The sequence below is a fragment of the Podarcis melisellensis genome, assembly GCF_964234715.1.
Source record: "Podarcis melisellensis genome assembly, chromosome: 3".
Classification (NCBI taxonomy): Eukaryota; Metazoa; Chordata; class Lepidosauria; order Squamata; family Lacertidae; genus Podarcis; species Podarcis melisellensis.
Genome location: NC_138530.1, coordinates 15,473,474 through 15,497,948, shown reverse-complemented (window position 1 = coordinate 15,497,948; position 24,475 = coordinate 15,473,474). Strand labels below are relative to the sequence as shown.

The following is a 24,475-nucleotide window of genomic DNA, read 5'->3' as shown; positions in this document are numbered from 1 at the left end:
AAGTAAGATTGGCCAATTTGTTCAGTGACTCTTCTGTGTTTTGAAATACTTCGGTTTGTGCCCATGAACTCTGGTAGTCCACAAGGAGCAGTGCTTTCTAGAAATTTATAACTTCTAAGAAACATTAAACAGCAGAATGACCCATCTGCCTTGTGCCAGTTCTGCATTTTGGAACTTTGTTTCTCACAGTGTCCTGACTTGTCTGTTTCAATATGCCCGGCTTTCTTTGAATCCAAAAAAATGCCAAATTTGTACTAAGTGAATGCAAGACACTTGGTACATCATAGAAAAAGAACAAATCCAGTAATCTCTAATGTAAAGGTAAAGGGACCCCTGAACATTAGGTCCAGTCGTGACCAACTCTGAGGTTGCGGCGCTCGTCTCTCTTTATTGGCCAAGGGAGCCGGCGTACAGCTTCTAGGTCATGTGGCCAGCATGACTAAGCCGCTTCTGGTGAACCAGACCAGCGCACGGAAACACCGTTTACCTTCCGGAGTGGTACCTATTTATCTACTTGCACTTTGACGTGCTTTCGAACTGCTAGGTTGGCAGGAGTAGGGACCGAGCAACAGGAGCTCACCCTGCTGCGGGGATTCGAACCGCCGACCTTCTGATCGGCAAGTCCTAGGCTCAGTGGTTTAACCCACAGTGCCACCCGCGTCCCATTCTCTAATGTAGGGGTGAGAAATCTGAGGCCCAGAGGCTATGTATGGATCTCCAAGCCTCTCTGTCTGGCCCCCTGGACTCCTGAGGCCACCCTGACTCTGCTTTACACCCACCTCCAGCACTTTTGTGTGCTCTTGAACTCTGACAGTGACTCTTGTTTGCCTGGGTAGAGAACTGAGAGAGAGGAGCGTGGGCAGAAACTAGCCTACTGTTCCAAGGTGAAAATTTACATTCATTGCTCTGCCCATGTTTGCCTGAGGTCCTTCTCAGAAGAGAATGTGACTCTCTGGCTGAAAAAGATTCCACACTTCTGATCTAGTTCAAGCCCATTGTGCTTCACCTGGGGGGAGACACCTTCCCCGGTCATCAACTCTCTCTCTCTCTGGAGTCATAAAACATTTCTCTGCTGCTTTGGAGGGTAGGGAAGAGATGCAGGAAAGACTGTGGGGCTATTTTGCCATTTTATTTCACTAACAACAATTATAGCACTACTTTTTGTATAAGCAAAGCAAAAACAAAAGCAGAATTTTACAAGGAAATGTTTTGTCCCCGTTTCTCTTTCTCTCTTGCCTTTTCCCAAGTAGTTTCTGGACTCGAAGACCAGAGGGAGCAGAGACAAAAGGTGCACATATGGAATAGTCTCTACATCTTTTTGTGTCTTTTTTGAGCAAAAGCAGCTCAAGTGAGGAGAGGGAAGCAGTAGCTGAATCCTCTGTTCCTCCTTCCCAGGGAAAAGCTTGAGATGAGTGCCAGAGTCTGCTGTTTGCTGCTGGCTATTCCTTGTAGAGACGAAACGTTGGCTTGAGGGCAGGGAGGCTCACTGGTAAAACTAGTTGCCAACATGTGGCTTTCACTCCATTACTGAAGTCGTTTGCCCTAAATGCATCTGTTGGTGTCTCTGCTGTTTGGATAATGCATAGATTGATCTGTGGCTGGCTGGTCTCCTGTCTTCTAGAAAGATGCTTGGGCTACATCATCTTTCAGGTTTTCTTTGCTGACCAGCCTTTGCTGTACACATAGCTTAATGGCGGAGCACCTGCTTTGAATGCAAAAGGTCCCGGGTTAAATCCTCGGCGTCTCCAGGTAGGGCTGGGAAAAACTCATGCCTGAAACCCTGGAGAGCCCCTGCCAGTCACAAAACACAATTCTAAGCTAGGTGGATCAATAGTCTGACTCTGAAAGGCAGCTTCCGTTCCTATGTAATCTGCAATGGCCATGACCCCTTCACCTGGCATAGGTCCCTGACTTCCTGACTAGACACATTTACTAGCCGTACTACATCTCCTTTCTCATCAATGCTCTAGTGATAACAAAAATACCTCTAAATGTAATGCTCAGAAAGCTATGTACATTTAAGCTTTCTCCATTTACACACCAGCTTCTTGCATTCTTTCTCATTTCCAGACTCTGGTCAAATTGTTTCTGCAGTGTTTTTTTTTCTTAGTTGCTCCTTTTTCAGCTTAAAGCTGCCAGATAACTCTTCTCTTGCTGCTGTACATAACGTTATTTTTGTGTAAATGTGTATTTGCACTTAAATGCATTAGGAACTCTTAAAGTAAAAAAAAATGGGCATGGCTATTGCTCCCTCCATCTCTGCACCTCATTGTTTAAATTTACTGACTGTCCATTTTTGAGGGGTATATCCCCATTTTTTCTTTATAACAACCCTGTGCTGTAAGGCTGTGAGGTAGTGACTGGCCCAGAAAGCTTTATGGTTGAACCAAATTTGAATCCGGCTCTCCCCGTTATATGTCCAATACCATGTGGACACTCGCTTTACATTAAACATTTCTTAATTTTAATTTTTTGCTGAATGTGATTTGTTTCTCCTCTTTAGCACTGGTTCTAATAATTGCTGGTATTTCAAACTTCTTCATTAAAAATATAATTTTTAAAAATCTACTTTACCTGTCTGCAGGAGAGCTAATTCAGAAGCAGAGCTTCCCCATGTTTTCGGTGTATGTGCCTGTCCAGCTTCCAAAGACAGACAAGGCTAGAGATTTTGGTAGTTGTGGAGGAAATGCTCAAATGTTATACTTGTTGGGGGGTGAGGGGGGGAACGGTAAAATAATAATAATGATAAAGGTTTAAAAAAACAAAAAACCAAGAAGGTGAGAAACCAGATATTAAAGTTGTGTGAATTTTCAGCATCTGTGTTTGAAGGATTCAGTATTGGGTCATGTCAGCATTAGATAATCTGTGATTAGGAGCTCCTGTGATTTTTACAAAAGTGGGTATAAGCAGCAGGAGTGTAGTGGTATACGTATGTTTATATATCTTCAGAGAGATTATTAATGCCTTGATCCTTATCTGTTTTCTCTCTCCCCACCCCCCTGGCCAGGGTCACTTATATTAACTTAATAAAAAACAAAACCACAGGAGAATCTGAGCACGAATGCCCTGTATCACATCTGCTTTGGCCCTCTCTTGTTTTTTTCCCAGTTCAAGAGCCAAAATACCAGTATAATAGAAGTGTACCACTTTGGCAAAGTAAGAGTTTTCAGCCTATGACGTTCCTGGAAACAATGGTGCCAGAAATTACTTACGAGCTGCAGCCCTAGGGGCATGTGCTTGTTCCAGTGTAGCCTGGGATCTGAGCTGCCAGCCCTCCCCTGGGTGATGCTCTGTGACATCAGACTCTCCCTTCTTGTTTCAGTTCTTTGAAGCCAATGAGAAACACAATCTTTTGGAAACTGAGCTGAGGAGCAAGCTGGAGGTCCTGGAGATGGAGGCAGCGCAGCACCAAGCTGTGGTGGATGGCCTCACTCGGAAGTACATGGACACAATAGAGAAATTGCAAAGCGATAAAGCCAAGTTAGAAGTAAGTATCCAAGCTGTGTGTCCCCCTGTCCTAGATCTCAGACCACCAAGGCCTATACATTTCATATGTTGTTGGCCTCTTTGGAACTGGGAAAATTCTTCCTTTTTCAATCAATGTTTTATTTGCAGGTTGAGTGACTGTTTTAATTATAATTTTTTTTACCTGGTGCTGAGGTAACTACTCATTTTTTGTTTGATTGTTCTTGTCATTCAACAGCGATTTCTGTGCTCTTTGGGGCAGAACTGTGGTTCATAAACTGTGGTTCATTAAAGTTACAAGACATACTCAAAATCTCTGTGTGGAGTTGGTTGTGCAAATAGCTATTGACAGCTCTGTTCTCCCTATTTACCTTTAGATCAAATCTCAAACGCTAGAGAGAGAGGCCAAGGACTGCAGGGTTCGAACAGAAGAATGGTAATGCTCTTGACTTAAAAAAAATAAAATAAAGATGTGATTAGGAGTTCCATTTTATTGAGGCATATAGTGTTGTAAAACAATTATTGCTTCGTTGTCATCTGAGCATAGGCATGGGCATAAAGAGCAACCTTATATGGGAAGCAGGTGGCGCTGTGGTCTAAACCACTGAGCCTCTTCAGATTGCCGATCAGAAGGTCAGCAGTTCGCATCTCCGCGATAGGGAGCTCCCGTTGCTGGGTCCCTGCTCCTGCCAACCTAGCAGTTCGAAAGCACGTCAAAGTGCAAGTAGATAAATAGGTACCGTTGTGGCGGGAAGGTAAACAGCGTTTCTGTGCGCTGCTCTGGTTTCGCCAGAAGCGGCTTAGTTATGCTGGCCACATGACCCAGAAAAACTGCAGATAAACGTTGGCTCCCTTGGCCAGTAAAGTGAGATGAGCGCCGCAGCCCCAGAGTCATCTGTGACTGGTGGGGAAATCTTTGCCTACCGGGGGTCCAGTTTGGCCCATCAGGATTTTTCCCATACTCACCTGCCCATCATCAGCTGACATAACTGGTGAAACGTCATGGGAAATGTATGCATGTGGTTTTTTCAGCTTCAAGTAAGCACCCCAAAACCCAATAGTTAATGTTGTTGTCTTATTTTTTTATCACCCAGCCAGCAGCAGTTAAAGCACCTTCATGCGGACCTGAGCAGCAGACTGGGGGAGTCCTTGAACATCATCAGTGAAAAAGTTCCTTTCAATGATACCAGTAGGTACTGCAGGGATTACCTTTGTTGTGTGCAAAAAAGAAACTATAGAAAATTGAAAAGCTGAGATTTCCCCATCCCAATCCATCAAACATAATTGAACTTAGTTTTGCCCAGTCAGCAACCAGACTGTGGCTGGAAGTTTGCTTGATAAGGCACACAGGCTGCCGCTGAAAATGGCAGTGCTGTGTTAAATTTCCATCTCCGTTTCTGTAGTGTGTATTACAACTCAACCAATGTATGGATGCAATTAGACATATTTTCTGCCTATGCCAACAAATCTGGAACAGGGGTAGTGAAACATATGCAGTAATTGCACCAAGACAGGTACAGGTACCTGTTAAGTGATGGGCAGGGCAAGGCGACAGATAAGCTGCCCTTTTTTGGCAGCTGCCCTGTGCTCCTAGTAACTGATTGTCTCTCTCATGCATTCTGGGAATGACATAACATTCTACATACAATCACATGAGGGATGGTGCAATGAAAATTGTTGTTAGGGCAGGGTGGCTTGGGGTAATCAAACAAGTGCTGGCCACAGAATGAGCCACTGAATGGGGCTTGTCTCTCTTCTTTATTATTCCTTCATTAACATTAAAAGTAATGTGGTGTAGTGGTTAAGAGCGGTAGTCTCCTAATCTGGGGAACCAGGTTCGCGTCTCCGCTCCTCCACATGCAGCTGCTGGGTGACCTTGGGCCAGTCACACTTCTTTGAAGTCTCTCAGCCCCACTCACCTCACAGAGTGTTTGTTGTGGGGGGTGAAGGGAAAGGAGAATGTTAGCCGCTTTGAGACTCCTGAAGGGGAGTGAAAGGCAGGATATCAAATCCAAAAACTCTCTTCTTCTTGTTCCTGTCCCGCTCCCATGCCAAGAGATGCAGATCCTGGTGGCACATCAAAGAAAAGTCCTGAGCCAATTGTCTATCCTCTGTGGCTTGCTTGAATAGCTGAAACCATCCATTGCTTGAGGCTTTTTGTACCTAAGACTCATCCACTTTCTACATACCCTCTAAAGACACAGGCTGGCAACCCATGGGCCACTTGGTGAAGCGGTCTTCCCTGTACTTCCCAGCTTTGTGTTAGCCACTGCTTTGTTGTATTCCTGTTTATGAGAGCATATAAATGAGTGGGAGAGGCTGGAGACATCCCAGAGAGAGGTAGACTCTCTGCTATGAATGTGTATGAATGAGAGAGGGGAGAAAAAGGGGTGTTCCTGCCAACATTGGCTTTTGCAGGCCCCAATCACTTTTCTCAAGGGAATGCAGTCTCCGTTCCCATAATAGTTGCCTGCCCTTGCCCTTGTGGTCAGAAATGCTCTTGTAAACTGGCTATTGTGCTCTAAGTTCAGATTGTTGATGGCACCTAGATAGGTATTTACTGTAGATGCTCCTCTCTAGATGCTCCTAAGCTTTGGTGGTTGATTTTTTTTAAGGCTAGCTTGTTGGGAATTAAGCCAGGTGTGGGTTTAGGTTTAATTGTCTTTTATTTCCCCAATTTAGCTTTGACATGGCTGGGCGTTTTATAAGTTGTCTTGAATTTATTGTTACCACCTGAGCATCCAGAAACTTAATTAGCTTACGGTGACAAGGTGTGTGGCAAATGTTGCAAGTCTGCCAAGCGGAACGACTGAAATAGATGCTTGTTTTATGGATTAATGCCTACCATTAATTTAGGTGTCTCATTTGCATTGCTTACCAAGAAATCCATGTGCCTAATATAAATGGATTTGTGCACTGTATTTGCTAAAAAAACTGAGCTGTAAATTAGGAAGTTCTCAATTCAAATTTCAGTTCTTTGTAGCCTTAAGGTGGCCTTCCATTTATTTATATGGAGATTCCTGACCTACCTGGTATTTGAGACAGAAAGGTGGGATATAGTTTTAACAATATCATGCTACTATATTGTTGAAAAAGAACTTTAGAAATCCTAAGGTGATTGGGGTTGAAGTGTGTTATTCTGTAATGACACATGCACCTGCCAATATCCTATTCATTTATTTGAATTTTTAGCCTTTACTAGCTCTAGGAGTCAGGCGTTCACCTTGTAAAAGATGATTCTCTGTTCTTGAATGGTTTAACAGTCTAAGGCAATGCAGGAGGATTGGAGAGAGAAAATAATTGCTGTAATACTTCTTTTCGTAGGGTCTAGCCAGTATAATGCTTTGAATGTGCCGTTACACAGTAGAAGGCGACAGGTGAGTAATAATTCTAAATTATTAACCTAAAAAGTTTGCACCATCTTTGGCTTAAGGCTTTGGGACGGTGCAGAGCAAATAATAGAACCATAGAACTGTAAAGCTGGGGTGCTGGTTCTCTCTTAGCTATGGGTGGAAAAAAGTAAGAAGCAAAGTGGGAGGAGGAACATTTTAATATCCAGTGCATTTCGGACTTCTCAGGCACCTCATCAGGGACTGAAGTCTTTTGTTATACTGTCTTCAATTTCCTCATACTGTGTGGAAGATCATACAAGAGATTCAACTTCTGAATTTGAAATTTACACTGTATTTGAAGTTTACACTGTATTTGAACCTGAGAGATCTGAAACATGTTGGATATTAAGCATTTTTCCCCAAAGTCCTTTGCTTCTTGCCCACCCTTTATCACCATTTGCCTGGGATTTCCCATCTTGCCAGATCTTGGTTAATGCCTCCCAAGTATTCATGACTGCAGAAGGGGGGATTTACGTATAAGCTGTTGGTAGCAAATTGACATAAGAGTCAAAAGAGCAGCCCCCTGTTTTCGGAGGTAGAACGGGCTCTCCCAGAATTCTGCTCCTTGGAGATGGCAAAAAGTCATTTGTCTCAGCCCCACCCACCAAGACTGAAAAAGAGCTTGGCATTAGTGCTGTAGATGAGGGACAGAAGTACAGCACTGCTCCAACTCTCTAGGTTGAGATTTTAATACGGTAAAACTTGCTGCTGTCCAAGTCTTTGCACATGGTCTTCTAAACAATTGATGATAGAAGGATGCCTAGTATATTGGCTTTCATTCCCACCACAAAATGCATTCTGGTTTTGTTGCTGAAAAATGTATGAGAAGCACCAAGATCTTTTTGGCCATGGCCCCGGCCTGGTGGAACACTCTCTCACAAGAAACTAGGGCCCTGCGGGATTTGACATCTTTCCTCAGGGCCTGCAAGACAGAGCTGTTCTGCCAGGCCTTTGGTCAGGGTTCAGTCTGATTCTTTTCTTTCTGTATAAGAACAAGCATTAAAGAGGCCTCCTAGCCCGCTCACAGGTCCTTTATAAGACCAGTGGTAACAGTTGGCTCTGAAGAATATTAACTGCTCTCAATTTTACCCGTGGACTGCCATCTGTCCAGATTTAAATTTGCTCTGAACTAATTTTAAGATGTATTTTAACTAATTGATTGCCTGTTCTTATGTTCTTAGTATACTGTCTTAGTTTCATGATGTTAGCCCCCCTGAGCCTGGCTCTGGCTGGGGAGGGCAGGGTACAAATAAAAAATTATTATTATTATTATTATTATTATTATTATTATTATTATTATTATCAAGATTTTGCCCTGATACAATCAGATCACAGTGCTCTTAATCTGCTTCTTCAGCCGAAGAACCTTTGCAGCAGGGACGAGGTCTGTCATATTTGAATCTTCTGTTTGTTCAGTTAGGAGCAGTTCTGGGAAAGGCCTTTTGTAAAAGAGATTGCTCTCCATTAAAATAAGAGTGAGCTGCATCATTGCTCTTTGTACCTGCAGTTGAAGCTGCGTGACCTTGCTGGCCAAGCGCTGACCTTTGTTCAAGACCTGGTGACAGCCCTTCTGAATTTCCATACCTACACAGAACAGCGAGTCCAGATTTTCCCTGTAGATTCCGCCACAGATACAATATCACCATTAAATCAGAAGGTAAACTGGCTTGGGTTGAGCTTTACGTAAAGAGATTAAAGTGGACATACAATAAGCACACTATGTGCCAGCTTGCTGCATTTTTCTACAGCGGATGCAATGTAGCTGTTAAAACAATCTCCTTTTTTATTTGTGCAAAATTGTACAGAATGGGGTGAAAGTTTCTCACCACACATTTCTGCCAAGGTAACATTACGGCTGTTTTGTATGCAAAGGATTCCAGGTTCAATCCCTGGCACCTCCAGCTGAAAGAGCAGTTATCTCTCTGTCCAAGATGCTGGAAAGCCAGTTGAAGAATAAAAATAAAAATAATAATTCCCAGATTCTTTTTTTAAAAAAAAACTTTGTTATGTGATGTTGGGCAGTAATGTTCTGAGCTTTTGCTGCTGCATTGCTTTTATATGTATTCTCTTTTGAAAATATTTAACAGTAAGGTGCCTTAGGGAACTCTGTAGTGATGAAGCTGTGGATTATAATTACCATTTTTTTTGCTCTATAGGACACACTTTTTCCTCTCCAAAAATTAAGGGCAAATGTGTGTGCGTCCTGTGGAGCGAATGCAGGCTCCTTGGCTTCAGTGATAGCAACGCGAAGCCTCCGAAGCGCAGAGGGAGTGCTGAAGCCTGGAGAGCGAGATGGGTCGGTGTGCACTGACCCCTCTCGCTCTCCAGGCTTCAGGGATAGCCGCCTGAAGCCTCTGGAGCGCAGCAGGAGGTCCCACTTCGCTCCGAAGGCTTTGGGTTCCTTTTGCTGAAGCCGGGAGAGCAAGACTCTCCTGGCTTCAGCAGAGAGGGAGAGCTGCACAGCGCCCCTTCAGCGAAGAGGGAGGAGAAATGGAAGGGGCTCCTCTCCAGCAAAGCGGGAGGAGAAACGGAGCCCCTACCATTTCTCCTCCCGCTTTGCTGGAGAGGCGCTGAGCAGAGAGAGGGAGAATATTTTTTTTCTTGTTCTCCCCCTCTAAAGCAAGGTGCGTCCTATGGTCGGGTGCATCCTATAGAGCGAAAAATGCAGTAAATAGTCACAGGATATGGTTTTGTAAATAAAATAAAATACATCTTAACTTCCCTTGGCCAAAATGCCTGCACAGAGTTTTGCTTCAGGGTTTCTGAATGTTCCCTTTCTCTAACTTCCTCCCTCTCCCAGCCCCCATAGTCCAAAATAATCTGTCTACCGCACCCCTGGCATACAGCAGTTCAAAAGCAGTGCTGGTAATCTGTTTTAATGCCAAATAGTTCCCTGACTTCTCAAGCAGTGCCTGCTGGAACCACTGACAGGTCTCTCTTGGTTTAGTTTTCGCAGTACCTTCATGAAAATGCATCCTATATTCGCCCCCTGGAAGAAGGAATGCTACACTTGTTTGAGAGCATCACTGAGGACACTGTCACAGTTCTGGTAATATGGTTGTCTTTATTGTCACATTCCGTGTCTGAGACAGGTTGCTACTAAATACCTGAGAGACATTTTCTTCTTTTCTCTTCAAAGGAGACAACTGTGAAATTGAAATCCTTTTCTGATTACTTAGCATCTTATGTCTGCTTTCTCAGGAAGATTCTTCCTTATCAATTGAAAAGGTACTTTCCCCCTTTTTGATCTGCACAACGGGAACTATAATTCAGTGTGCTGTTCATAAATTATGTTAAGAGTCTGAGAGCAGCATGGTAACATACCTCTGGTTCTTGAGAATGTTCATAATGATGTTTGACAATGAATATTTCAAAGGTGTCGGCGGGAGGTGGGGAGTTACTTTATTTTATCATAGCAACTGTCATTATCTGTCTGAGAGGGCATTGCTTCCAGTGTTAGATTGCTTAATGTGACTCAGGATCTCTTGTGCAGTGTGTTATCGAATGGTCATACATTGATTACAATGGATCTACTAATGTGATTAACATTGAATATCACCCAGAGTTTTAGCAGCTTTCGTATAAATGTCATTCTCGCCCATGCATCTTGTTAGAGAGCCATCTTCATATTTATTTGTGTATATATATTTGGGCATTTTTACCTCACTCTTTAACCAAAAAAGTTGCAAGACTGACGTACAGAGATCAATAAGAAGACAGCCCCTATCCTCAGACTTACTATCAAAAATACATAGCACAAGAGGAAAATATTTTGGAAGGGAGAAGGAAAAAAACCCTCAAGCACTAGTTCTTAGTTGCAGAGTTCTTAAAATAATCAACTGCAGCAGAAAGTTTTTCAAGGGGAGACAGAAACAGAAGTTGTTGGTCTCTCAGCTGAGCCAGCGGAATGGCCTGGTTTCTTCTCTTCCTCACTGACCTGCTGTAATGGATGCCGCCAGGTGAAAGTGATGAAGGCGCCTGACAAAGTTAAAAGTAATTTTAACTGATTCTTTGTCTGCCTTTTAAATTTTATTTATAAACATACAACTCACCTTTCCAACACAAAGCGTCAAAGGCAATGTACAATGCTAAGAACTCACCTAAAACTAATAAAATAGTAAAGAGAAAGGAACGCAAACAGCAGCATTTCAACCAGTTGCTTAAATGTATGTATCATTGAAGCATTGATATGGGTTCCTTTTTGACATTTTGAACAAACCCTCAATAGCCACTTGTTCAGAAAAGTGCCCCACAATGTTTATCTCATCTTTTCTGAATATCATGTGTTTTTTAAAAAAACAACCACTACCACCCTAATACTCACTTTTAAAAACATAAATTCATATGTTCCTAGTTTGGAAGAAGAGTGTGAATCTTCTCTTTGCACAGCTGCGTTAAGAGCCAGGAACACGGAGCTGCAGAGAGACATGAGGAAGCTGACTGCAGTCTTTGAGAAGTTGCACACCTACATTAATCTTCTTGCCTTACCTAGTAAGTAGCAGCAGCAGACCAGGGCAGCTGAAATACCATATTGCAGGATCTAAAATTTCAAAATTCAGTGCGATAAGTATTGAATCTGGTGGGTGGGTGCTTCTGTTTTTGCCAGACCAACATCAATTTACATGCATGTCATTGCCTCCGTTTATTGTATGAAAGGATCTGGGGTATCTAGGGATTTGTAGGCCATGGAGAGGAGCAGTTGCCTTTTTGTCACTAGTATGACTCTGATATAAATATTTAAGAATTATGCTCCAGTGATCAATCCCCCGGTTGTGTACCTTTCCTGGGCTTTTCCAGATACAACAATGCTAGTATATATATATATTTCTTTTGAACAAAACTTCCTTAAACTGTAGGTACAGTGTTTTTATATGTGTACTGAGATTGGAATCAACACTGAATAAGAGTGAGGCTTGTATTTTACAGAAAGTGGACAAGAAACGAATCAAGGGATTTTGTTGGAATACTCCATAATTTGATTATGGGTAGTAGTATTTACCGTATTTTTTGCACCATAACACTCACTTTTTTCCTCCTAAAAAGTAAGGGGAAATGTCTGTGCGTGTTATGGGGGGAATGCCTACGAGTGGCATGCCTACGGATTTTCCTCCTCTAAAAACTACGTGCGTGTTATGGTCGGGTGCGTGTTATAGAGCGAAAAATACGGTATAGGATTCCCTCCCCAGCCTTATCCAAATTCTCCACTTGATCAGGAATCTGAACTTCTCGTGAACTTCAAAAATTTAAGGGACTCTGATTTCTTCCCTGTTTTGGACTGAGGAAGCTGGATAATCGCTGGTTTCATATTCCTCTTTTATGGCAGCCTTTGCCAACCTAGTGCCCTGCAGTTGGTTGTTCTGGCTAGGGGTGATGAGCGTTGCAGCTCAGAACATCCAGAGGGCACCAAGTTTGTGAAGGCTGCAATCCTTCATAGAATTGTATAGTTAGAAGGGAACCCAGGGGTCATCTAGTCCAACCGACTGCAGTTCAAAAATGCCCCCATCCTTTTAACGAAACCAGGCCTTTTATAAACTGTTTTGCTGGCGGGAACTATTCTGTTTGGCAAATGCCCCTTTTTCTCCCTGACACTTGTCATTCCATTTGGATTTTCTGCTCTTTGTACAACTCCCAGGTACAAATCCAGACCGTCTGCTTCGTACAAACTTCAGCACTCTGCTCACATACATTGCTTCAACCCTTAATGGATTTCACGATGTCATGAAAGGTGAGACTGGCTGAAGGATATACAGCTTTTTTTTAACTAAAAAAATGACACGTTAGCGCTCTGGTCACTTAACACTTTATGGGTGGTGGGTGGATGTTATAAAGATTTAATGGCCTTTGCATGGTCGGCCTACCTAGTATGTGCTTCAACAAAAGGGAGAAACAAATCATACTCAAATACAGTGTTGTTGTTTTTTACTGATACAAGTTTTCAACCGTATGCAAAAATAACAATAAATACTGGTAATGTATCTTTGTAATAACCCTGTGAAATGGGTCAGGGGTGGCTTACATTGACTTTTACCATAGAGAGGGAATTTGAACCCGTATCCCTCCACTACTCAGTACTGGCTCTCCACTGAAATCAGGGAAAAGTTTTGCAAGAAAAATATCCACAGGATTGGACTGTAAGGTTTGAAGCACAAGGTTTATAGTGAAATTAAGTATTTCTAGCATAATGTAAAGAGTTCTGCCTAACTGCATTGAAACAGAAGATGTGAAGTCCATTTTCGTTAAGGGCAATACTCAATAATGAAGCGGTTCTAGCTACTTCCTACTAGTCTTCTTTCCTGCTGTCTAGGTGTGCCACGCAATCGGGATTTGCTCAAAATCTAGCTAGCTCAGTGGTAGAGCGCATGCTTTGCATGCGGGAAGTTCAATCTCTGTAGGATTGTCTCCACAGATAGTCGTATCTATCTTTTGAAAGTGCTTTCCTGGGTAGAAAAAGTGACATTTAGCAAGAAATGGGATTTTCTGACTGGATCTGAATGAGAGGTTCGGAGGGCGATGTACACACCTGATGCAACTTCATTCTTTCTGGTTTTAGATATTTATAAGCATTATAGTCAAAAAGCTGCTTTGGAGCAAGAGCTCCCCACAGCCACGCAGAAGCTCACCACCACCAACGACTGCATCTTATCATCTGTGGTAGCATTAACAAACGGAGCCGGCAAGGTAACTTCTTTTCTTACACAAAGTGCCCATCACAGCAGCCTAAATCAGCATTGTGAAACTAACACGAGCTTGCAGCCTCTCTGTGATGTATCTGTATCTAAATTCATGCAAAAGTTCTCTTTTATTGTCACAAATTGGGAATCTTTATAAAAGAGAAAGTTGTTGTTCTTGTGATGCATTCCTTGGGGGCAGTTGGGATACTGCCAGGGAGACAAAGGCCATCACTGCCTCCACGCCGACTCCGGACTCCGGACGTCCATCGACCTCCCGTAGATACAGTATCAGCAATTAGCGGCACGAGCTCCAGAAATAGATTGCCACTGTCAGGGAACTGACATCTAAAGCGCCGGAGGCGCAAAGGCTCACTGAGGGTGAGAGAGCAGTAGCAGCGGAAGAGGGAACCAGTAGAGGGCGAGCAAGAACTCCAAGGGAAAGTGAGTCGGAGGGATGGCTCAGAGACGCTTCAAGCGAAACCAGTGGGGAGGTCTCAGGACCTCCTATAGGGACACCCACACCTCGACGGAAACTGTCACGCCGAGAGGCCAGACGACGTGTTTCCGTTAAGGAGCTTTTATGTTGGAAACGTTTCCGAAAGCAGCCACTTTCGGATTCTACTAGTGATTGACGCAGCCATGCTGGAGGGGCTCCGTCACAGGCAGAGGTTTGAAAGCCTGATCAAACTCTGAGGGACTTGCATTTTACGCACAAGCAGCTCATCGTCCCATCACAGCAATCCGAAAGTCTCCGAAAGCCAGCTTGTGCAGGGAGAAGCATCATGAGCAATCCAGCCGGAACCGGGGAAGCAGGAGCAGCTGGAGGAGGTCCAAGCCTGGAAGAAAGGTACAGGGCGTTGGAGATCCAGTTGGCGCTGCAAACGGCGAGGCTTGAGGAGAGGAGGGCTCAGGATGCAGAAAAGGGAAAGGAGAAAACCACCCCGCTCGCCAGAAAGGTGCCAGGATTGGTGCAGAAATTCGGGGGGGATCCCAGGAACTATCATGCCTTTAGAACAGAGATGCAATACGCTCTAAACTTGCAGTTTGATGACTTCCCCGATGAGGAATCGCGAGTGGCGTATGTGATTGGCCATCTCGAATCCGGGGCGAAAGATTGGGTTAGACCCCTGATGGCAGCGAATAATGAGATCTTAAAGGACACGAGGAAGTTTTTTCGTGCCATGGACCTGATGTTTTCCAGCGATATTGAGCAGGGGGTGGTGCGAAGGCAGTTAATGGCTTGCCAGCAAGGAAGCAGATCTGTCCGTGAGTACTGGACTGAATTTACCATGTTGATTCACAAATTGGGGTGGGACCTATCGGCGGAGCCCATCCAAATGCTTTTCGAAGAGGGGCTTTCTTCAACCGTCAAAGATGAGCTTTCCCGGGGCCCCAGGGCGGAGTCTATGGACCAGTTAACCAAATCAGCGCTGGCCATAGGAGCGCGCCAGGAGGCGAGGGCTATGGAAAAGCGGGAAGGGAAAGGAGACCGTTGGAGGGAGTTCCGCATTCCAGACATTCCAGAGCCACCTTTCCCGCCGGCAGAGCCGATGGAAGTTGGAACAGCGCGGGCGCGCGCAGTTTCAAATCCCAGTGAAGGGCGGAAAAAAGAGGGTGTGACCAATGTCAGCGAGCCAAAGGGGAAAGAAGGGCGCCGGCAGGGTTATTAGAACCTTTACCCACACCAGAACGGCCTTGGGAAGCGATATCAATAGATTTTATGACGGATCTGCCAAGGTCCAAGGGGAAAACAGCCATCATGGTAGTAGTAGACCTGTTAACTAAGATGTGCCACTTTGTAGCATGCTCACATGCAGTCACAGCGGAAGAAACGGCGAAGTTGTTTGTGGAACATATCTTTAGGTTGCACGGGGCTCCCTCGAGGGTGATCTCAGATCGAGGCAAACAATTTACTTCCAGGTTCTGGAGGAAGCTCATGAGCTTGTTACACGTGGAAGTCAATTTTTCAACTGCCCGGCACCCTGAAACCAACGGGCAGGCGGAAAGGGCAAATGGCATTCTTCAACAATATCTTAGGTGTTATGTCAATGACAGAGAGAACGATTGGGTCGAAAAGTTGGCGTTGGCAGAATTTGCCTACAATAATGCGGAGAATGTGTCCACAGGGATGAGTCCCTTTTTGGCTAATTACGGGTGTCACCCCAGGGCATTTCCAGGGGAAGGAGGGGAGAGATGGAGCGTCCCAGCGGCTGAACATTTTGTAGAAGAGATGGAAGCCATCCATCAGCAGCTCCAGCTCAACTTAGAAAGGGCTAAGGCACAATATAAGAAGCAGGCAGACAAGAACAGAAGGGAAGGTGAAACCATAAGGGTGGGGGATCAAGTGTGGTTGTCAACCCAAGGGTTGCCGTTCAAAGGGGGTTGTAAGAAACTGAGGCCCAGAAGATTGGGACCCTTTGAGGTGATTCAGCAGGTCAACCCGGTAGCTTTCAAACTCCGATTACCCAATCACATGAAATTGCACCCAGTGTTCCACAGGTCGTTACTGTCACCATACAGGGGAGGAGGTGAAGGGGAGCACGTCAGGGGACCAGCCTTGGAAGAGAGGGAACGCCGCAACCATGTAGCGGAAATCCTCGATTCCAGGTGGAAGGGAAATCAGGTGGAGTATTTAGTGGCGTGGGAAGGGGAACCGGAGTCAGAAAACACCTGGGTAAGTGCGCAGGAAGTCAATGACGAGGTTTTAACAGAAACGTTCCATCAAAGGTTCCCGAGGAAACCTCAGCCGATAGCAAGGTTTAGGAGGGAGTATTTCGGCACCACCGATGAGGAAGAGGAAATGGAAGGGTTCGCGGAGTCGGAGTTGGAAGAGGGAGTGGACTCTGATGACGAAGAGTACCTAGAGAGTAGGAACAGCAACAAGTGGAAGGAAGTGTTCGCGACGTCGGAAGATGAGGGAGGTTCTTTCAAGGGTTTTACCTCCTCACCGCCAGTAGGAGAGGAGACGGGAGGGGGTGAAGGGGGCCCTGGAGGGGAGGTGGATGTCAGGGAACTGACATCTAAAGCGCCGGAGGCGCAAAGGCTCACTGAGGGTGAGAGAGCAGTAGCAGCGGAAGAGGGAACCAGTAGAGGGCGAGCAAGAACTCCAAGGGAAAGTGAGTCGGAGGGATGGCTCAGAGACACTTCAAGCGAAACCAGTGGGGAGGTCTCAGGACCTCCTATAGGGACACCCACACCTCGACGGAAACTGTCACGCCGAGAGGCCAGACGACGTGTTTCCGTTAAGGAGCTTTTATGTTGGAAACGTTTCCGAAAGCAGCCACTTTCGGATTCTACTAGTGATTGACGCAGCCATGCTGGAGGGGCTCCGTCACAGGCAGAGGTTTGAAAGCCTGATCAAACTCTGAGGGACTTGCATTTTACGCACAAGCAGCTCATCGTCCCATCACAGCCACATTCCTGGGCTGATGCACACTCTATCAGCAGAATTCACACAGCGAAGGTTGCACAGCAGGAGAGCATATTTACAAGTTTATTCAGCGTTGGTCAGAACAAAGAAAAACATGACCGCCTGCTAGCGTGTTCAGGCACCGAGAGAGAAACGAAAGCAATAGCAAACATAAACATCCTGTGAACAGGAAATACGCAGACTCTGACTCACACAGCCTGCTCCCTCTTAAAGTGGAATGGAAATATCCTAACAAGCTTAGGAGGTATAAAATTGTGCAGCTAGAAAGTCTGTTCATAAGGACGCAATGACATAAGCGCCACACAGGATCAGGCCAGTGACCCATCTAGTCCAGCATCCTGTTCTCACAGTGGCCAACCAGATGCCTGTGGGAAGCCCCAAAGCAGGGCATGAGTGCAGAAGCACTTAGTCGTGACTCCCAGCAACTGGTATTCAGAGACACACTGCCTCCAATATTTGAAGGAGGAGAACAACAACAGCAACAATTTATTTATACCCCGCCCATCTGGCTGGGTTTCCCCAGCCACTCTGGGCGGCTTCCAACAAAATATTAAAATACAATAGTGCGCCAAACATTCAAAGCTTCCCTAAACAGGGCTGCCTTCAGATGTCTTCTAAAAATCTGGTACAGTAGTACCTCGGGTTACAGATGCTTCAGGTTACACACTCCGCTAACCCAGAAATAGTACCTTGGATTAAGAACTTTGCTTCAGGATGAGAACAGAAATCATGTGGCGGCAGTGGGAGGCCCCACTAGCTAATGTGGTACCTCAGGTTAAGAACAGTTTCACGTTAAGAATGGACCTCCAGAACGAATTAAGTTCTTAACTCGAGGTACCACTGTAGTTGTTTTTCTCTTTGACTTCTGGTGTGAGGGCATTCCACAGGGTGGGTGCCACTACTGAGAAGGCCCTCTGCCTGGTTCCCTGTAACTTGGCTTCTCGCAAGTAACCATCACTGCTTTGAAATATTTCCCCTCCCCCCAGAATCAAGCAATATATAGTTTTAAAGAAATAAATGAATAGAAGTCATTGATGGCTTTATCATTAATGGATTTGTCTTATCCTCTTTTTAAACCAGCGAAGCTAGTTGCTGTCACATCAACCCGGCTGCAAAATCCATGGTATAAAATGTGGGCTGTATGAAGAAATATTTCGTTTTCACTGTCCTGAATCTCACACAGTTCAGATGGGCCTGGTTTTCTAGTATTATATGAGGAGGAAACCTTCACTGCAGGCATGCCTTGCACACCTCTTTCATGTCCCCACAGCTCACCTTTAAAAAACCCCAAAACAAACATAAAAAACCGCAAATGCTGCAACACGCTGTTAATCTAAAATGTAAGCAAATGGTTCCAAGTTCCTTGTGGTTTTGCTGAAGTAGGATGAAGGGGAACACATAAGCTCAGGACTCTCTCTGCATCTCATTCTTCTAGCTCTAAACTATCCAAACATGCCCAGTATTTTAAATCTCTGCATTTGTATGTTTAGGTTGCTTCATTCTTCAGCAATAACTTAGACTGCTTCACTGCATCGCTGAGCTATGGGCCTAAGGGAGGAATGGAGTTTATCAACCCCCTCTCGGCGGAGTGCATGCTTCAGTACAAGAAGAAAGCAGCTGCTTACATGAGATTGCTGAAGAAGGTTTGTGCCTGTTCAAGAACAATAGCTGTAGTGCAGTGACTTGGATCCCTTGGACACGCTCTAAAAATCCTTTTGATGTGGGATTGGATTCTCTCCGCCCATGAAGAAGTGGTTCTTTGTTGCTGATGAAATCATTTTTTGTTCCCGAGCTGTATACTTGCTTGGGGGCAGAGCTGTAGGAAAGATTGTAGAGCGTGATGATTGTTGGATATATACGAGACCAATATACACCAGCCTTTGCGCTCTCTGTTTATGGAAATATGGCTGGGTGGGGCAGGCTGTATGGATGGAATGTCATTATTAGTCTGCGTGGAAAAATCTGGGCAGGGTGGTCTCACAGCTTAGTAGTCGAATAGAGATGATGGACATTTGTTAGCAGGACAGGATCAATATGTTTACATAGGCCAAGGTTTGTTTGGGGATGGAGCAAATTAGGAGTTTAGTGTAACTAGAGCTGTTGAAAAGTTTGATGAGGCCACTGCAGGCTTATTGTCTTCCTTGTCTCACTTGTACCATAGAGTGGGAGGGACACGAGTGCATCTTTTATTATGCCACAAATTTCGATCTTGGGCTACTTTGGGACTTTGGAGTTTCTAAGCCACAGACTTGCATTGTAGGACTAGAACCCTTCTCCTTGCACAGAACCCTGCCACATCCCATCATGTCACACTTTAAACAAAATAAGGAGGAGCACTAAAACAGTATATAAAGTTCACTCCACCTCTTGTCTGAAGTGGTGCAGTTCAGTGGCAAATAAATCACATGAATCTGCTGAGTTGTGTTTTTTCAGTCTCAGACTAGTCTAATGAAATGTGAAATATTAAAAACTCAAGCTGCTGTAAGTTAGTTGATTGCCTGTGGGCGTGGGTGGGTTGGGTTTTTGCTTATAGCTGGAAGAAAAGTGACAGCGGAGGCAGCTCCCAAATTTTAGTTAGTTGAGTGGGAGTCTTGGTCATTAGCTAGGAGCTGCTTTAAGGACAGACCTGTTGCATGCTGACTCCCATAGCATCCCATTAGACCCCTTGTCACCCTGTTTCAGCCTCTCTTTTACTATTTTCACACCATCCTAATTGCACCCCCTTCTTTCTGCCTGCTGCCAGCATCTCCCACAACTCTTTTGTTACCTTCATGCTTATATGACAGAACTTCCGATAGTGTTTCCAGCTGAAAAACCTGCCGTTCGAATGACATGCAGCTGTTTTCATTCATTGTTTGAGATCCGGTCCACGCATGGAATGCACAGTGGCTTTCCTCTGTTGCTTTCTGCCCAAGGCACTTCAGAGCAATGCTGCAGCTGTGTGTTTTCTCTTTGTTCTTTGCCTCCCCCCCTCCAAAAGTGTAATATACCAGGCACAGATCTCTGCCACCAAGGGCCTGGAAAGCATCAACAAATACTTTTGCTAGCGAGGGAGGGAGGGAGGGAGGGCAAGCGGGCGGGGGAACTTAACGCTTCCCATATGTAACCCAACTCACTGAAGTCATGTATATCTTTTGGCTCTAGCCATGTTGCGATTCAGTGCCTTATGAAGAGGCCTTGGCCAACCGCAGAGTTCTTCTGAGTTCCACGGAGAGCAGAGAAGGCCTTGCACAGCAGGTATTCAGTCGTCCGACACGTAGCTGTTCCTAAGCTTAGTGCGCTCACTGAAACTGTATTAAATTTGATAGTCTCACTCTCCTAACGTCATTTAATGCTCATGGCAATGCATCTCTAAATAGGGAATTGATGGGTGAGTGTTTGCAGACTGTGCCAATTTTGCATTTGTTCTTTTGTAAGCCTGATCCACACATCATCATCATCATCATCATCATTATTATTATTATACTTTACCAGCCACTCTGGGTGGCTTCCAGTACATAGAAAAATATTATTTTGTATTTACATACATACTTTTAATGGATTTTTTTCCACAAAATGTGCACCTATAAACAAAATATTAGTAAAAAAAATTACCATATATTTTGCTCTATAAGACGCACCTAGCTTTTAGAGGAAAAGCCAGCAGACACGCTCGCTCGGCGCAGCTCTTTAAAGATAGAGCGGCTCTTGCTGGCTTTTCCGGGAGGTGGGAGAATGGAGTGACGGGCTGCCCTCTGTCCCTTCTCCCACCTCCCTGAAAAGCCAGAGCAAGCTGCACAGCTATCACTGAAGCCAGCAGAGCAAGAGCGAGAGCTGCGCAGCGGCTCTTGCTCTGCTGGCATCCTAGTGAAGAGGGATGAGGGACGGAAGGGGCTTTGTAAGGGCTCCCTTCTGTCCCTCTTCCTGCTTCGCTGGAAAACCAGCAGAACAAGAGGCGCTGCACAGCTCTCACTCTTGCCCTGCTGGCTTCAGCGATAGCTGCGCAGCCTGCATTCACTCCATAAGACACACACACATTCCCCCTTACTTTTTAGGAGGAAAAAAGTGCGTCTTATGGAGCGAAAAATACGATAGTTTCTAAATGCATTTTATTTCAAAATATTTTGAAAACAAATTTGAATAAGTTATTGAGTCAAAAAACACATCGCAAAATTTGGAGGATAATGATGTTAGTTTGCAAAGTGTGTATTGGGTTCAGTTTGCATTAAAATTTGCAAAGACTGAATATCTCAAGCATCCCTTGTCTAACTAGTGAAAGGATTACGCTTGGCTCTAGACTTCTGCATGCAATCCAGGCTTGGGATGCAGAACAAGGAGCAGGCAGGCATCTTGGCAGTATGGCTCTGAAAAGGTGAGTCTGCCATAAAGCTCAGTAGCACTGTCTGATATGGTTATTCTCTACATGTGATGGTTTGGATCAAATCTCTGATTACCTGCTGTCCTACTTCGCTTCCATCTTTCTTTGGCCTCAGGCTTATTGTAAAAAAGAAAAAGAAAAAAGGAAGGTCAAATGTGTATGAAATTGGACATTCCCCCCACCAGAACTCAGCAGACAGAAAAGGCGAATGGACACAAAGCTTTTTTAAATTGGCATGCATTCTCTGTTTATTTTGTGTCATCTTATTGCTGGTGGGGTGAATGAAGAGAACCTCTAACACAAATGGTGCTGCTGTCAGGTCTATTTGCTGCCAAACATGTTGTCCAGCTTCAGGAACTAGGTTTCCAGCTAGATGGCCAGTTGACCTAGTGGCTAAAAGCCCAATGTTGATCTCTGAGTGGTCCTCTTGCAGTTCGTAATTTTCTCCAATTAATGTTGTGCTAGAATTTAATTCAAGCTGTTCTATAAAATGGCTAGTAAATAGATAGGAATGCATAATGTGAAGCCCCAAATATATTTCTTCCTCTGGCTTTTGGAGAATAATGTAAAACCACAACACTTATCCAGGGCAAATATTCTGTTTAGCCAAACTTATCATAGTTGCATGGAAGCCAGTCTAATGGGCTATGCTCTTCTTGGGTGTTTAAAAATAAACCATTATCTCCTTAGTTTGTAAAACTTTATCTGGTCTGTCACCGCAGGCATCCGTTTCCTCTGTTCTGCAGATGAATTTGTTTGGTTCATATATTCAGCTGTGCATCTTGCACATTACGCTATCTTAAGTTTACATTCTTAAGTGAAGGAAACATTATTTGTTTAAAGATTCGTAAAAATGTGAGCTGCCTGTCGCATCCTGAGTTTCATATGGGTTCCTTGCTCTCTTCCATTTTTCTATTCCCTCCTGTGTTTTTTCTGTTTTTAAATAGCCAGAAATGCAGCGCTCTGATGGAAGCCTTCCTTGCAGTTTTTGGCATTATGGATGGCAGAAACTTTTCAGTGCAAGCTGTGAGCCTGCAGGGCGCACATTTAAGCATGTCAAAGCTACAGGTTGTTGCTTTTGTTGCCTCTTCTCTGCTCTAGATACAACCTGCTCGAGCAATGATTCAACTTGCTATGCACACTCTTTTAGATGCCCTTTAACTTCCCATTTGTTCACTTCATGGTGCTAATTCTTGTTGTTCTCTAGGTCCAGCAGAGCTTGGAGAAGATTGCAAAACTGGAGCAGGAGAAAGAACACTGGATGCTGGAGGCCCAGCTGGCCAAAATTAGGTTGGAGAAAGAAAACAAAAGAGTAAGCGATAAGCTCAGAAACTCTGTGGGCAACCAGAGGATTGAGGCAACCCAGGAAAGCCTCTTCACACTGAATGCAGATGAACAGGAGAAGGAGGACGCTGCAGAGAAGGCTTTGAGGGAACCAGTTCAAACTGCAAGTCTCGTAAGTGCACCTTACTCCCAGTGATGAGGGTTGGAAATTGGGCAACTGGAATGACTACAATACTAGTTAAATCTAAAATTAACATTGTAATTAACATTTTTCAGGCGAGTGACCCTAGAAACCACATATATTCATGTACACAGCTCTCATGGCCTTCATTCTCCTCAAAAAAACTCACCCAAACCCTTAATAATGTAATGGGAGTGAATATAATTGAATTCTCATGTCCTAAAGTGTTTACAAGTAGCCCAATATAAATGAGGAACTCCAGTTTAATGTAGGTTAGCATCTCTGTGCTGAATGTGGTGCATGGAAGGAAGGGGTGGGAGGGAAGCAAGTGGCCACAAGATTCATCCATGATGCCTTGAACAAAATGCCTAAATGTGGCCAACGTGTCTTGATTTTATCTCACATTTGTTTCCCCCTTTTCCACTGAAAAGCTCAGCACAACATGAATGGAGTAACACCATTTTATTCTAGATTGAGAAATATCCACTTGCCGAAGGTCACCAAGTGAGCTTCATGGCAGGGATTCAGATCCCAGATGTCCCTTTGTGATACCACACTGGCTCTTTTACTTTGGACGGTGTTCAAAATGTGTGTTTTTTTCTGTCCAGAGTTTGATGTTTTCAGCCAGGACTTCATTCGGGTAAATTCCATCCTGGTCCCCTATCTCACAAATCTTCATTTCACCTGGGTACAGCTTTCATGCAGCAGCAGAGCTAAACTTTTTGGTGCTAAGGCGTGGGATTTGTGATCTTGCCCATATCAATCAATCAATCAATCAATCAATCAATCAATCAATCAGTGAATGTTTATTATGGCAAACAGCCAGCTTACACATGTCAAATACCTGGTAATCTGATATATTAAACCTAAGTAATGTTACATAGGCCTTAGAGTTGGAAATTATGCATGTTGACATTTCCGAGTGTCTTTTAGGATTCAGTGTTTGTTTGGAACTGACACACTTGCAAGCTGATCCCACTGAATAGGTTTTCATTTTTATTGGGGGGAAACACCATGGGCAAAGTTTAAGTTGCCCATGTTGAAGCCCCATTGATTCCAGTGAGGAAAGGGGGGGCATATACTTATCTTTCATAGTAAGATTAGTAGTAATTACCTTTTTCAAACTTTGGAGCAAAAGCCAGTTAAACTTACTTTGGAGCCATTGAAACCAACTTCATTTAAATGAACTTTAGAATTAGAAAATGAATGTACTACTTTGAGCTGATTCTGTCATCCTAATATTTTTCTAGGTCGGGATGTTGATAACCACTGAAAATGAAGAGGTATGTTTTTTAATATGACAGAGTCACGCTGGCATAATTTTTAAGCTAAACTGTATGGAGTTGTGCTAAAGTGACCCCTTTACAACCTTGTGCTCCTGGTCAAAACACTGTAATGTAAAAATATCCCTCTGGGATGGGGGCCCTCCAGATCTTGGACTTCCAACTCTTGCCAGGTTTAGCCATCATTGTCAATGAATAGCAAGTGATGGGAGTTGTAGTCCGACAAGATATGCAGAGCCAAAGATTCCCTGTCCCTGATGTATCTGCTGTTCAGTTTACTTTGTCAGATGAACTGTACCCTTTCCCACCATTTCTTTGGTCTTAATCTTCCTTGCTTCTTGACATTTTGGTGCAGAATTCCACTTCTTGGCTGTTTATCTGGTGCAGTGGCAATTACATTACTGCAATCTAC

At 44.3% G+C, this 24,475-nt stretch overlaps 1 protein-coding gene and 2 long non-coding RNA genes across 4 annotated transcripts in view; 1 reads left to right on the top strand and 2 right to left on the bottom strand.

Moving 5' to 3' along the window:
* PPP1R21 (protein phosphatase 1 regulatory subunit 21) overlaps nucleotides 1-24,475 on the top strand; it is a 42,904-nt gene that overhangs the window by 9,297 nt on the left and 9,132 nt on the right. For both annotated transcript variants that reach the window (XM_081903936.1, XM_081903935.1), the window contains exons 5-18: nucleotides 3,323-3,487; nucleotides 3,843-3,901; nucleotides 4,560-4,654; nucleotides 6,790-6,842; nucleotides 8,365-8,514; nucleotides 9,805-9,906; nucleotides 9,997-10,085; nucleotides 11,212-11,348; nucleotides 12,490-12,582; nucleotides 13,408-13,535; nucleotides 18,449-18,601; nucleotides 20,103-20,195; nucleotides 22,523-22,771; nucleotides 24,031-24,063. In XM_081903936.1, the coding sequence (XP_081760062.1) occupies nucleotides 3,323-3,487; nucleotides 3,843-3,901; nucleotides 4,560-4,654; nucleotides 6,790-6,842; nucleotides 8,365-8,514; nucleotides 9,805-9,906; nucleotides 9,997-10,085; nucleotides 11,212-11,348; nucleotides 12,490-12,582; nucleotides 13,408-13,535; nucleotides 18,449-18,601; nucleotides 20,103-20,195; nucleotides 22,523-22,771; nucleotides 24,031-24,063 (1,599 nt within the window). The remainder of the gene's footprint in view (nucleotides 1-3,322; nucleotides 3,488-3,842; nucleotides 3,902-4,559; nucleotides 4,655-6,789; nucleotides 6,843-8,364; nucleotides 8,515-9,804; nucleotides 9,907-9,996; nucleotides 10,086-11,211; nucleotides 11,349-12,489; nucleotides 12,583-13,407; nucleotides 13,536-18,448; nucleotides 18,602-20,102; nucleotides 20,196-22,522; nucleotides 22,772-24,030; nucleotides 24,064-24,475) is intronic.
* On the bottom strand, nucleotides 1,652-3,332 carry LOC309366056. Its single transcript, XR_014166449.1, has 2 exons — nucleotides 3,213-3,332; nucleotides 1,652-1,702 (listed from the first exon to the last, which is right to left on the bottom strand). It is a non-coding gene; the product is annotated as an uncharacterized lncRNA (long non-coding RNA).
* Nucleotides 10,092-11,273, bottom strand: LOC309366094. Its single transcript, XR_014166497.1, has 3 exons — nucleotides 11,182-11,273; nucleotides 10,910-10,957; nucleotides 10,092-10,835 (listed from the first exon to the last, which is right to left on the bottom strand). It is a non-coding gene; the product is annotated as an uncharacterized lncRNA (long non-coding RNA).